This window comes from Thunnus albacares, chromosome 11, assembly GCF_914725855.1.
Source record: "Thunnus albacares chromosome 11, fThuAlb1.1, whole genome shotgun sequence".
NCBI lineage: Eukaryota > Metazoa > Chordata > Actinopteri > Scombriformes > Scombridae > Thunnus > Thunnus albacares.
This window is the reverse complement of record NC_058116.1, coordinates 605,890-617,574: the sequence shown is the minus strand read 5'-3', so window position 1 is coordinate 617,574 and position 11,685 is coordinate 605,890. Positions and strand designations below refer to the sequence as shown.

At 36.9% G+C, this 11,685-nt stretch overlaps 1 protein-coding gene across 2 annotated transcripts in view; it reads left to right on the top strand.

The window, feature by feature from the left end:
* Nucleotides 1-2,034: 2,034 nt before the first annotated feature.
* The window catches only part of rab3gap1 (RAB3 GTPase activating protein subunit 1), a 70,292-nt gene continuing 60,641 nt past the window's right edge, over nucleotides 2,035-11,685 (top strand). For both annotated transcript variants that reach the window (XM_044365292.1, XM_044365291.1), the window contains exons 1-5: nucleotides 2,035-2,138; nucleotides 2,262-2,317; nucleotides 6,940-7,018; nucleotides 7,134-7,266; nucleotides 10,321-10,399. In XM_044365292.1, the coding sequence (XP_044221227.1) occupies nucleotides 2,121-2,138; nucleotides 2,262-2,317; nucleotides 6,940-7,018; nucleotides 7,134-7,266; nucleotides 10,321-10,399 (365 nt within the window). In that variant the 5' untranslated portion in view covers nucleotides 2,035-2,120. The remainder of the gene's footprint in view (nucleotides 2,139-2,261; nucleotides 2,318-6,939; nucleotides 7,019-7,133; nucleotides 7,267-10,320; nucleotides 10,400-11,685) is intronic.

Here is an 11,685-nt window from a genome sequence, read left to right as displayed (position 1 = left end):
ATTACTGCGGGCTGGCTAGTTGCAGTATGTGTCCAAGATAGATAGTTTGCCATTATGTTAGAATAGCATTGGCTTATAGAAATGGCTGTGAAACTCTATATTGGGTATGTTGGGTACCTTGAGTGAGATGGACATGGATACTCTGACTCTTAAAATGTGTTCCCTGCCATTTCCAGATTTTGGGGACAGAGAAGTTGACACCTTCTGTCAACATTTTGGACCTGTCCTGAACTCTGCTGGTGTCTGTGTTGACAACATCCCTGACCGGAGGACTATCTTGAAGGCAAAAATCTATGCAGAAAAAGAGAGCCTGAAAAGGATGTCCTGGAAAGCACAAAGAACATTGTTCTGATGTCCTCCACCTGCTGGACCTGGTCCTGTCTATCTTGCTTCTACTGCAAATTGCAAGTGAGGCTTCAACACAATGAAGCAGGCAAAGACTCAAACTGCTATTTTAATTCTTCCTCTATGAGTGCCAAAATGGTATTTTGGTATTCACTCACTTAATGTCACTTGTCCTTGTTTTCTGAAACTGACATCTGCCTCCCTGTCAGATCTCCTCATGGTACAACTTAGATCACCAGATCCAACTATGACCCCTCCACTGCCATTGACCTGTGGCACACAGACACCATCTGCAGCAGAAGGCCAGACTTCATAGCAGGAGACAAGGAGGCTGAAAATCACTTTGAGAGGGAACTGTCTGAAAAAGACTGAACATAGTACTACAGATTAAAAAACAAAATATACACACAATATTACTATTATTATCATTACTACTACTATGAGTATTATTACTCTGAACTTATCAGTTAATTATTTGTATTTGTTTTATTGTTAATTACTCTATAATTGTTATATTCTCAAAATCTTTAATAAATTATCCTTCTTGCACTTAAAGGTCAATACCACTGAATTTATCAATTGAAATGTGTTACACTTTAATGCTGAGACAGTTGAATTAATAACAAGCTCAAGCTCATCACTGGCCAGTTTACAGTGCAGCCATTCAGACAGCAGGCCAGACATTTTGATAGAAGTACAACAAACATTATACAGAATTCAAATGATGGGTCTTAAAGTAATATTTTTATTGGCACATATTAGTATCAAGCGAAATGAAATGGCAGATAAGGTTGCAAAGGAGGCCACAAAAAATAATCACATTGATTTGGCAGTTAGCTTCAGCAAGACAGAAATCAAGATTATTACTAAGCAGAGTTTGAAGGAAAGGTGGCAAAAGCAATGGCAGGAAGAGAGGAAAGGACAATAGTTTAACAGAGTTCTTAGGAAAGTGGGAGAAATGAGGTGTGCAGGAAGGAACAAGAGAGATTAGACAATACTATCAAGACTTAGATTTGGACACACAGGACCAAACAGTACATTTTTCAAAATACATAAACATAAAACAGGCAGATGTGAATACTGTGGGCAAGAAGAAATGTCAGAAATATGAAGAAGAAAGAAGGCATCTGATTAAAGGGAAAAAAAGATAAAAGTAGTCAATCAATCAATCAATCAATCAATCAATCAATCTTTATTTATATAGCGCCATATCACAACAGAAGTCATCTCAAGGCACTTTTCACATAGAGCAGGTCAAGACCGTACTCTTTAATTTACAGAGACCCAACAATTCCCCCATGAGCAAGCACTTGGCGACAGCGGTAAGGAAAAACTCCCCTTTAACGGGTAGAAACCTCAAGCAGACCCCGGCTCTTGGTGGGCGGCCATCTGCTTTGACCGGTTGGGTTGAGAGAGAGAAAGAGAGAGGGAAAGGGGGAGGGGGGACAGAAGATTAGTGATCTAATATATATTCTACAAAAGAACTCATGAAATGAGTGTTATCGAATCCTATTTAAGTATCTTAGACTAACTAATTTGATTAAGATATGAGAGTTTTTTTTTGTTTTGTTTTGTTTTGTTTTTTTGAAAATTGTAAATACTAGACATTCGGATTCACACTCAATACCAGATGGTGGCGGTAATGCACCAATTCGTTGTTTGCCAACCGCCAATAAACCACAACGAAGAAGAAGAAGCGGCAGAAGAAGAACAACAACAAGAAGAAGAAAAGTCGACGTCAACAACGAGGAAGAGAATAATAACAAGACACTAACATGGCTGCTGACAGTGACGTGAGTTTCTTTAGCCAAATTACTCAGTGAAGGAGGACAACGCGGTTGTCCAAACGTGAATCCCCAGTTAAAACAACAGTATTAAATTTATTTTTATTCTTAACCTGTTTCTTTCTCTTCCAGCCCGAGTCAGAGGTGTTTGAGATCACTGATTTCACCACCGCATCAGAATGGGAACGGTAGGCGAGTTTATCCTTACTTTGCTGACTATAATTGGTGGTTTATACCTATTATACATTAGATTATAACAATAATTTAAAGTAATTAGGATGTCTAGTACGGCGTTTTGTCCTCACGTTATAACAAGATATTTTCGTATTATGACCAAATCCCATTTTAAAGAGAACCGTAACTTAACGTAATAACAACGTACAGTTTCATTTCATTATTAAAAAAAGAATTTATGTCATTTAAACAAGACACTTTTCTTGTTATATCTGTTGGTGTTACAAAATGAAACTGCCCTTTGTTGTGAAAAGGTACCAGTCAATGACTAACACAAGCAATCATAGATGATTGATCTGGATGTGATAGGGTTTTTCATTTTCTTTTGATTCATTTTCGTTTTTCGTAATTTTGTTTTTCAGAAATAACATTATCCATCTCTTTTTCTTTTTTTTTTTTTTTTTACATTATCATTAAAAATGATAAAAAGTGTACACAAAATACAAGGGCAACCTGACTTACTCTGCTACTTATTCTTGTGCGTCCTTGCAGTCAGGGTTGGGGTTTGCATTTTATCCAATCTTAATCCAGTGTTGAATTGGTTTGGTGCATCTGACTTCATAATTAAATCTGCTCATCAAATTTAAATCCATTAAAATCCCTCTCACTATCCCTTTATGTTCAGTGTTCAATGTTTGAAGAAATTAAAGTCATAAGTAACTACAACTGAAAAGATGCAGCTGAAATCTGCAGGCTGAAAGCACACAAACAATTTTGAGTGGCAGGCTAACTCATGTTGATTACCTGTAGTTGCAACTTGAAAATTAGATTTTAAAAAATGCAAACGAGTGCAAGTTTGTGCCAAAGACCAGAGTAGAATAAATACTCATAGCGCGGAAGATATGAAATGTTGATTAAATATGTATCCAATGAAATAACAGTCGCCTGCTCTATTTTTCTCAAGAAACGTCCTCCAAATACTGGAAGTCCTGATTCAGAACTAATAACCTGATAACCTTAAATTATTGATCTGATATGAATGACAAGTTTGACTTGAGAATGCGAAATTGGCGTGACGTGATCGGCTGATTATTTTACTTGAGAAGACTACTGTGTCACTCCTTGTTAGTATTGTGTAAGCTACAAAAACACTCTTTTTTGATCAGACTTATTTGATTATACAGTGAATGAATTATCTTTCCTCATAAATGATTTTTGGTTGAGTAGACATCGGTTTGCAGAGAGCACATAAACCTGACAAGAGCCAAATTTAATTTTATCATCAAGTTGCTCATAGAATTAACATTAATTAAAGCTGCAAGCAGCGTTAAATGATAAAAATGTGTTCAGGCCTGGACTCTTATCAAGCTTGAGAAATTGGGGGCAGATTGGACAATGTAAAGTCGAGTTACAACAACTTCCTGTTTAATGCCCCAAATGCGTTTTGGGCAAAATTGTCCAGCACGCCATGCCAAAGGCATTCCATGAAAACTAAAAAGCTTTGCAATTTAGCATCGAAAACGTCTTTCGATGTCACCTATTAAATTTGAAGTCACTTTGGTTAAACCTCTTGGGGGAGTTTGTTAAAATATGTCTGTCAATGGCATCACTTTGTGAAAAAAATGCACAATTTATAAAAAAATGGCTGACTTCCTAGTGGACTTAGGTGTTGCTCTAGGAGTTTGTTTTTTTTTTTTTTAAATATGGAGATGTTACAAATGCCTACCAAATTTCATAAATCTATGCCTAAAATTAAAGGTGGGGGCTTTGACTTTGAAATTTTTGACATAATTAAAGTAATTAGGGGGAGCTACAGAGCCAAAATGCCACGCCCAAGCCCAATTTTGATATTAATATAAGATTTATTCGTTCAAACATACATGCAAAGTTTTGTTAGTTTTCATGCATGCTAAAGGCCTCAAACATGTTCGTAAAATGAAAATTGATGCATGAAATTCAATGGCTGACAATATGGCTGACTTCCTGTTGGTGAAAAAATTTGAAAAAATATCTTTATATCAAGAATGATGAGAGCAATGAACCCACTGAATAACATACACATTAAAGAAATTTTGTTCTAAATTGACCCTGCGTTTGGGGGCGTTATGGAGCCTGCTGGCCATGCCTGAGCCCAATCACTAAAGAACTTTACGATTTTTGCAAGTTCTGATGTGTGTGCCAATTTTCAGAAGTTTTTGAGCATCGCAAGCCCCTCAAAAATGCAATAGAGGGAATAATAAAAATAATAATAAAAACAATCTTCACAATAAACCATCATCAGAGTCTGAAGGCTTTTCTGACCAAATTTGAGATGGATCTGTTCATCCTGCTAGGCACAGGTCATAAAAAACAGCACCTGCAACTTCCTGTTGCCAGTAGGTGGCGCTATGACTATAACTCAATACTGACACATAGATGTGTTGAGGTCAGAACACTTATGAAGCATGAGATATTTGAGGCAGATTGAACAATGTACTTTTGAGTTACCACAACTTCCTGTTTCATGGCGTAACATCAAAATTCGCTGCATCGCCACAGCAATGGCGTTCAGTGAAAACTCAAAATTTTGATAACTTTTCATCACAAAAGTCTTTGGATGACACTGACCAAGTTTGAAGTCAGTGGGATTACATCTCTAGGAGGAGTTTGGTAAAATACAACGCCTGGAAATGGCGTCAAATCTGCACAAGAATGGAAATTAAATTCAAAATGGCTGATTTCCTGTTGAATTTAGGGTATGGCTGCAAGAGGCTTTTTTGTGTCTGGACATGTTACATGTGCCTACCAAATTTTGTTTATCTACATGAAATTGAAAGGAGGGGCTTCAAATTTGAAATTTTGTAGGGGGCGCTCTCGAGCAATTTTGCCACATCCACCTCCTAGACCCGTATAATATGCAATTTTTCACCACTTCTGATGAATGTGTAAAGTTTTTGAGCATGTTTAGGCCCTCAAAATGTGTTGTTTTTTTTTGGAAAAAGAATAATAGAGAGGAAATTCCTTCAATTACAAGAGGGCCTTCACACCGTTCAGTGCTCAGGCCCTATAATAGTAATAATAAAATAATATATCATATTAATATTAAATAACAGGCGACCAAATGAAACAGTCCGTTACCTTGATTAAAATTATAGGTTTCTCTGGGTCTGAAAAATGTTGGAAACATTTGGGATAATGTAAGTACACAACTCAACAAAATATATAACATAGGTCTAGTTGTTTTTAGACATTTTAATGTGGAATAATTACATATTATAGCTCTAAGTGCATTAGGCCACGCTTTCAAAGGTTTGCTAACCAATTACAGACAAATTGTAAGTGATATCCAAAAGCAAATGAATAACTTTTGTTTGTGGTCCTTTAAATACAATATATACCAATTTTGGTATATATTTGATTAGATGAAATATGTGCCAACATAAGCAAAACATGTGTTTATCAAAAAATCCAAAATGGCAGAAAAAATTTTTAGGCGCAAATGGGCTGGCCTATATCAGTCTAATCAGCATCATCCAAGGAACATATCAAATATTTTTTTGATAGGACTTACCATTAATGAGTTATTAGCCAAAAGGTAAAACATGTAATAACTGACCACATGGTGGCGCTATTGGTACCATGTTTTAATATATTAAACATTCTCACCTGGGACACCTGTATCTCAAATATGAACAGTCTAGTACTTTTATTTTGAGATATTTGAGATATTCGCTTTCAAACATTCCTCCCATAGACTTTCCATTATAAATTTGAATATTTTAAAAAAATATATAAAATCACTGTAAAATAATAGCATAAATGTCATTAAAGAGCTGAACATTTTAATATTTGAATTATTTCTGTCGCTCAAAGTATGGAGGAAAAAACATGCAGAATAATAATTATAATAACAATAAATAAAGATTTGGATGACAAATCCCTGGTCTCTTACAACACTGGTCTCTGACAATCTCTTGTCAGAGATGTTATATTCCTTAGTTTGTCTTATACCCCTTTGTTATTGCCCTTTCTTTTTGTTGTACCATCTGTTATCTCTCTCGGTTGTTTATGTGTTCCTGTACTTACTGTACCCACCATTATTCACAATTTTTTTAAAAATTAAAAAAAAATAAAAATCGCAGTTTAATTCCATTTATTATAAGCCTTGTTTTACCATTGCTACTTTGTGATTATTATTTTGTATACCGTGCTATCACTTACAAAAATGTGAAGGATTACTTCGGGACATAGCATTTATTTCATCAGTGAGCATATTTGTTAAACTTTTCTTCTTGCTAATGTCTAAGTGTATTGTGAAAAACTACAGCCTATATTGTTTTTTTTTATAAATATTGTAATGATAATGTTTCAAAATGATGTGAAAATGCATGCGTTTTTAGTGAAATAACCCTAAACCCTCTGACTAATGGACACAATCCCACTACAACCACACCACCTCAGAGCCCTCTGAGGAAAAAACCTCGGGGAAACACTGACACAATATGTGTATTGTTGGAAACAACACCTGTATTAACATCATATGCCAACATTAGCCTTTATGATATATGATGTGTACAATGTAAAAATGATTTAGCATACAGTGCATGTCCAACTAATCCCTGTTGCTGACAACAAAACTAATTTTATCTACTTGCAGCTTCGTGTCCAGAGTTGAGGAAGTGCTAAATGACTGGAAGCTGATTGGAAACTCGGGAGGAAAGTCGTCCCCAGAGAAGGTATTGTGCTCTCATTCAGCCTTGAATGTTCAGATGAATAACACCAGTGAGCAGTATGCTGCCAGTATATTCTTCACCTTCACTTTGTCATATCACTACATTATATTAAACACAGGGTGAATACACCAGTGGTACCTGGGAGGAGAAGTCTCAGGAGATTAACTTTGCTGATTTTAAGTTCTCCATTACTCACTACTTTCTGAAACAAGAATGTGAGAAGGACGATGGAAAGGACGAGCTCGAGGAGGGTAAAGTCATGTCTTAATGTGCCATAATATGTAATCTACATGATGTTGATGATAGCAATGTTTAAACAGTTCCATTTTAACTTCATATTTACAGTAGTGCATTCTCATTTGCATTTTTTTGCAATGGTGTGTATTCAATACTGTGAAAGGCTGTATGGGATTCATTTTGTTTAACAAAAACAAAGAAATGCGGGATTACAAATCATCCAAAAATAAATGCAACTCGGAATTATTATCATTCCAAAATATGACAGAGCCACAATGTCAAATGCAAAGAATTGTGATTTGCATCCACAGTTGAACTATATTGCCTTCTTTTGGTTTGCGTTTCTTATTAGGGCCCGAGCACAAAAGTGCCAGGGGCCCAACGGTCCCTGGCACTGAAAGTGCGAGGAACCTATTGTTTTTGAAGGTATTATTATTATTATTATTATTATTATTATTATTATTATTATTATTATTATTATTATTATGCCCCCATGCTTTGCATTGAGGGGCTTGGGATGCTCAAAAACTCAAGAAAATTGGCAAACATGTCAGAACTGGTGAAAAGTTCTGCAGTGACTGTGCTCAGGTGTGGCCTGCGGGCTCCATAGCACCCCCAAACACAAGGCCATTTTGGAACAAAGTTTCTTTGATGTGCATAAAATTCGGTGGGTCCATGGCTCTCATCATTATTGACATAATACATATTTTTTTCAAATCTTTTTAACAGGAAGTAAGCCATTTTGAATTTCGTGCGTCAATTTTCATTTTACGAACATGTTTGAGGCCTTTAGAATGCGCGAAAACTTCACATATGTACATATGTTCGAATTATTATTATTATTGTTGTTAATTAAAGTATTGTGATTAGTATCACAATTGGGCTTGGGCATGGCATGTCGGCTCTACAGTGCCCCCTAATTACTTTTGGCATTTTTGAGGTACTAGGACTCCTGGAAAACTCATAAAACTTTGCACGTTCATCAGAAGTGGCGAAACTTGATATCAGATATGGGTTCTTGGCTTGGATGTTAAATTTTTTCTTTTTTAAATTTAATTAAAAGCCCCCACTTTTAAATTTGACATAGATTAACAAATTTTGGTAGGCACATGTATCATGTCCAGATGCACAAAAAAGTCCTAGCAGGTTGAACTGATCCACCTCAAATTTGGTTAGAAAAGCCTCAAAACCTCAATGACACTATATTTATTTACTATGTAAATACAGCATAGCATAGCATTGGTCATATAGCTGCAAGCTAACTCTGCTTTGTGGCTCCTATGCTTGTTAAATCAGCCAGCAGACTTGTGTAGTAGCTGCTGGCACTAGATAACTTAGTTACTGAGGCTTAGGCTGGCTCTCATGTCTTCTGCCGTAAAGAAAAGAGTCTGCTGTGAGCAGGCCACACGAGAGAGCAGAGAGCTGAGCAGCTCCAACAGCTGCCATAAGGGGAAAGAGAGAGAAGTGGAGAATCTCTAGTTTTGTTAACCTGGGTCCATGGCTGGAGTTCACACTTAGGTACGAACAACCAAGGACTGTGGAAATTGAGTTTCTTGAGGACTCCCTTTGTTTCTTAGAGTCTTGGAACATGTGGTTGGCTGGTGAGACCCAACACCTACTACACTGAGTTGTTATTCTGCACATTCATTTAACACATCTCTTCTTATAAATCTGGTTATTAACAAACAGAAATCACAGGAAAATGGTGAGTACTGTGCATTCGTGCACATATTGTTATGTTAAGAGTGGGATGATGAAACGGAAGGACTGGTACCTTTCTAGTAGGACCTCCGTTCAGTGTCATAATGAATGATGAGATGGTGACATCTTGCACCTAATTACCAGGACCTAGTAAAAAGAAAAAAACAACAAATCAGTTTCATTGACCAGTAAAAAGTTCCTTCATTGAGGCCTGCTTGGAGGAAAAAATAAAGCTATATCAAATTTAATAATACACTGTAATTGTTCAGAAACACCAACAGTTCTATGGACTTTGAAAAACTATCTGACTGCTCAGAGAAATTGATAAAATCTTTGCCCTCAATGCAAGAATGTTTTAAGTGTTAGGTCGTGGAAAATGTTCATTCATTGTGTTGTATGCTAACAGTTACCCTCAGCAGTTGAAACAAATACTATGTCCACACAAAACCAGCTTTTCCTACATGTTCTCCAGAGTGGAGAAATCTCTAAACAAGGTTGTATGCCTGCTCAGACATGTGTTGCAGCTTTCTGTCACCTCTAACCAGCTGTGGTCACACAATACTGGTGTTGTCATTACACTGTATATATGAAGATTTTGTCATCAAGCTCAGGAAAACTGAATCATGCAAAGAAAAACTAAGAATTGCAAACCAAAAATAAGAAACGCAAACCAAATGACAGGCAATACAATCAAACTGAGGCTGTGATTTGGATGCAAATTACATTTATTTGCATTTCACATTTTAGTTCTTTTGTCTTTTGTTATAATTTTAGACTAATTATTATTTCTTATTGTTGGGTGGTTTGCTATCCCAAATTTCTCTGCATTTTTAAGGGACAAAATTAATCTCTTACATAGCCCCTTTCTATAGAGAAGGCATGAAGATTAAGTCTGAAAAGAATGACAGTCTCGGAAAGTGACCTATTGAGCCCTGAAAACTCACAAAAGGCAGTAAAAGCTTATCAGACAAGTCAAAAATACACCTGACTACATTAATTAATAAAACTGCTTGTTAGATAATTATAAAGAAGTGTAATAATAAATAAAAAGCTTATATAGTTGTCACTTAATCACTGTTTTTTAGCTCCACTTAGTTAATAAATTAAATTAAAACAGATTGAATATTACTCTTCTGTTTATCTTTCACTACATCATTTCATTTTTCAACTCTGTTTTTTTCCCAGCACACAGTTAATTTATCTATTACATATTTTTCCCACAAAAAAAAATCCCAATTATCATGCCTACATTTAAAATTCTCCTTATGCTCATATGTTTGTTGTAAAAAAAATAATAGTAAGGAAAAGTTAACAGTTAAGAGAATGCACCCAGTCATCCCTCCACCAACTCTCTTTCCTGCGTACAGATACCTTCCCTTTGGCAATGCAAGACCTTCTGTGCATGAACAATGACTTCCCTCCGCGAGCCCACTGCCTGGTCAGATGGTAAGTTCAGTCATTCAGTATGTTTACATGCAAACAGAAACCAGGTTACTCACAAAATCAAGTTATGCAGAAAATCAGACCTGGCTTTTGTAAAATTGTTAACATACGGCAGGTCAGTAATCAGATTTTACTTCTACTTCAGTCTTTTCTTTGGAGTATGGCTTACTTCATTGAGATCACAGTTGTACCTTACAACAGAACTGGTTTCTCATACCATTGCTATGTTGACGATACCCAGCCCTTTCTGTCATTCCTGCCAGAAGACCACACAGTCTCGGCTTGGATCTCATCATGCCTTGCCGATATATCAGCATGGATGAAAGAACGCCACCTTCAACTAAACCTCTCTCAGACCAAGCTCCTTGTTATCCCAGCCAGTCCCTCTATACAACAAGACATCAGCATCCAGCTCAAATCAACCCAACTAAGCCCCACAAAGTCTGCCCAAAACTTGGATGTCATGATCGATGACCAACTAACCTTTAAGGTTCATGAGGCCTCAATTGCTCAGTCGTGTCAATTTGCCCTGTACAACATCAGGAAGATCAGACCCTACCTGTCTGAGCACGCAGCACAACTCCTGGTGCAGGCTCTCGTAATATCATGCATTGATTACTGCAACTACTTACTGGCAGGCCTCCCCGTATGTACGTTCAAACCTCTGCAGATGATCCACAATGTGGCAGCACAGTTGGTCTTCAACCAGCCCAAAACAGCATGTCACCCCACTGTTCGTATCCCTCCACTGGCTCCCAGTCGCTGCCCGCATCAAATTCAGAACCCTGACACTTGCTTACAAAATAGCAACTAAAACAGCTCCCGCCCACCTGAACTCCCTCATTCAGGTCTATGCTCCCTCCTGCTCACTACATTCTGCCAATGAAAGGCGCCTGGTACCACCACCATAACAAGGCCCTAAGTGGCTAGCTAGACTCCTCTCTTCTCCCTCTCAATCTTTAAGAATTAAAAGACTAAAGGCCCAGCTCTTTCACAAACACCTCAGCACTTGATAGACTGAAGGAAAAAAAATCTACTTTTATACATTCTATGCACTCTATGCATTGCCTCTGTGCACTGCCTGTTGCCACCTACGTCCTTTCGGACTCAGACTTAGCTTTATGGCACTTAGTTGTGTTGTTCTCTCCTGACTAGATCCCTGCTTGTATTGTATCAGCTCTCAGATGTATATCGCTTTGGATAAAAGCATCTGCTAAATTAAATTGTAAATTGCAAACATGTCTGAATTTTACAATCAACTTTTTAGCTATATGTCATTGATTACTAAT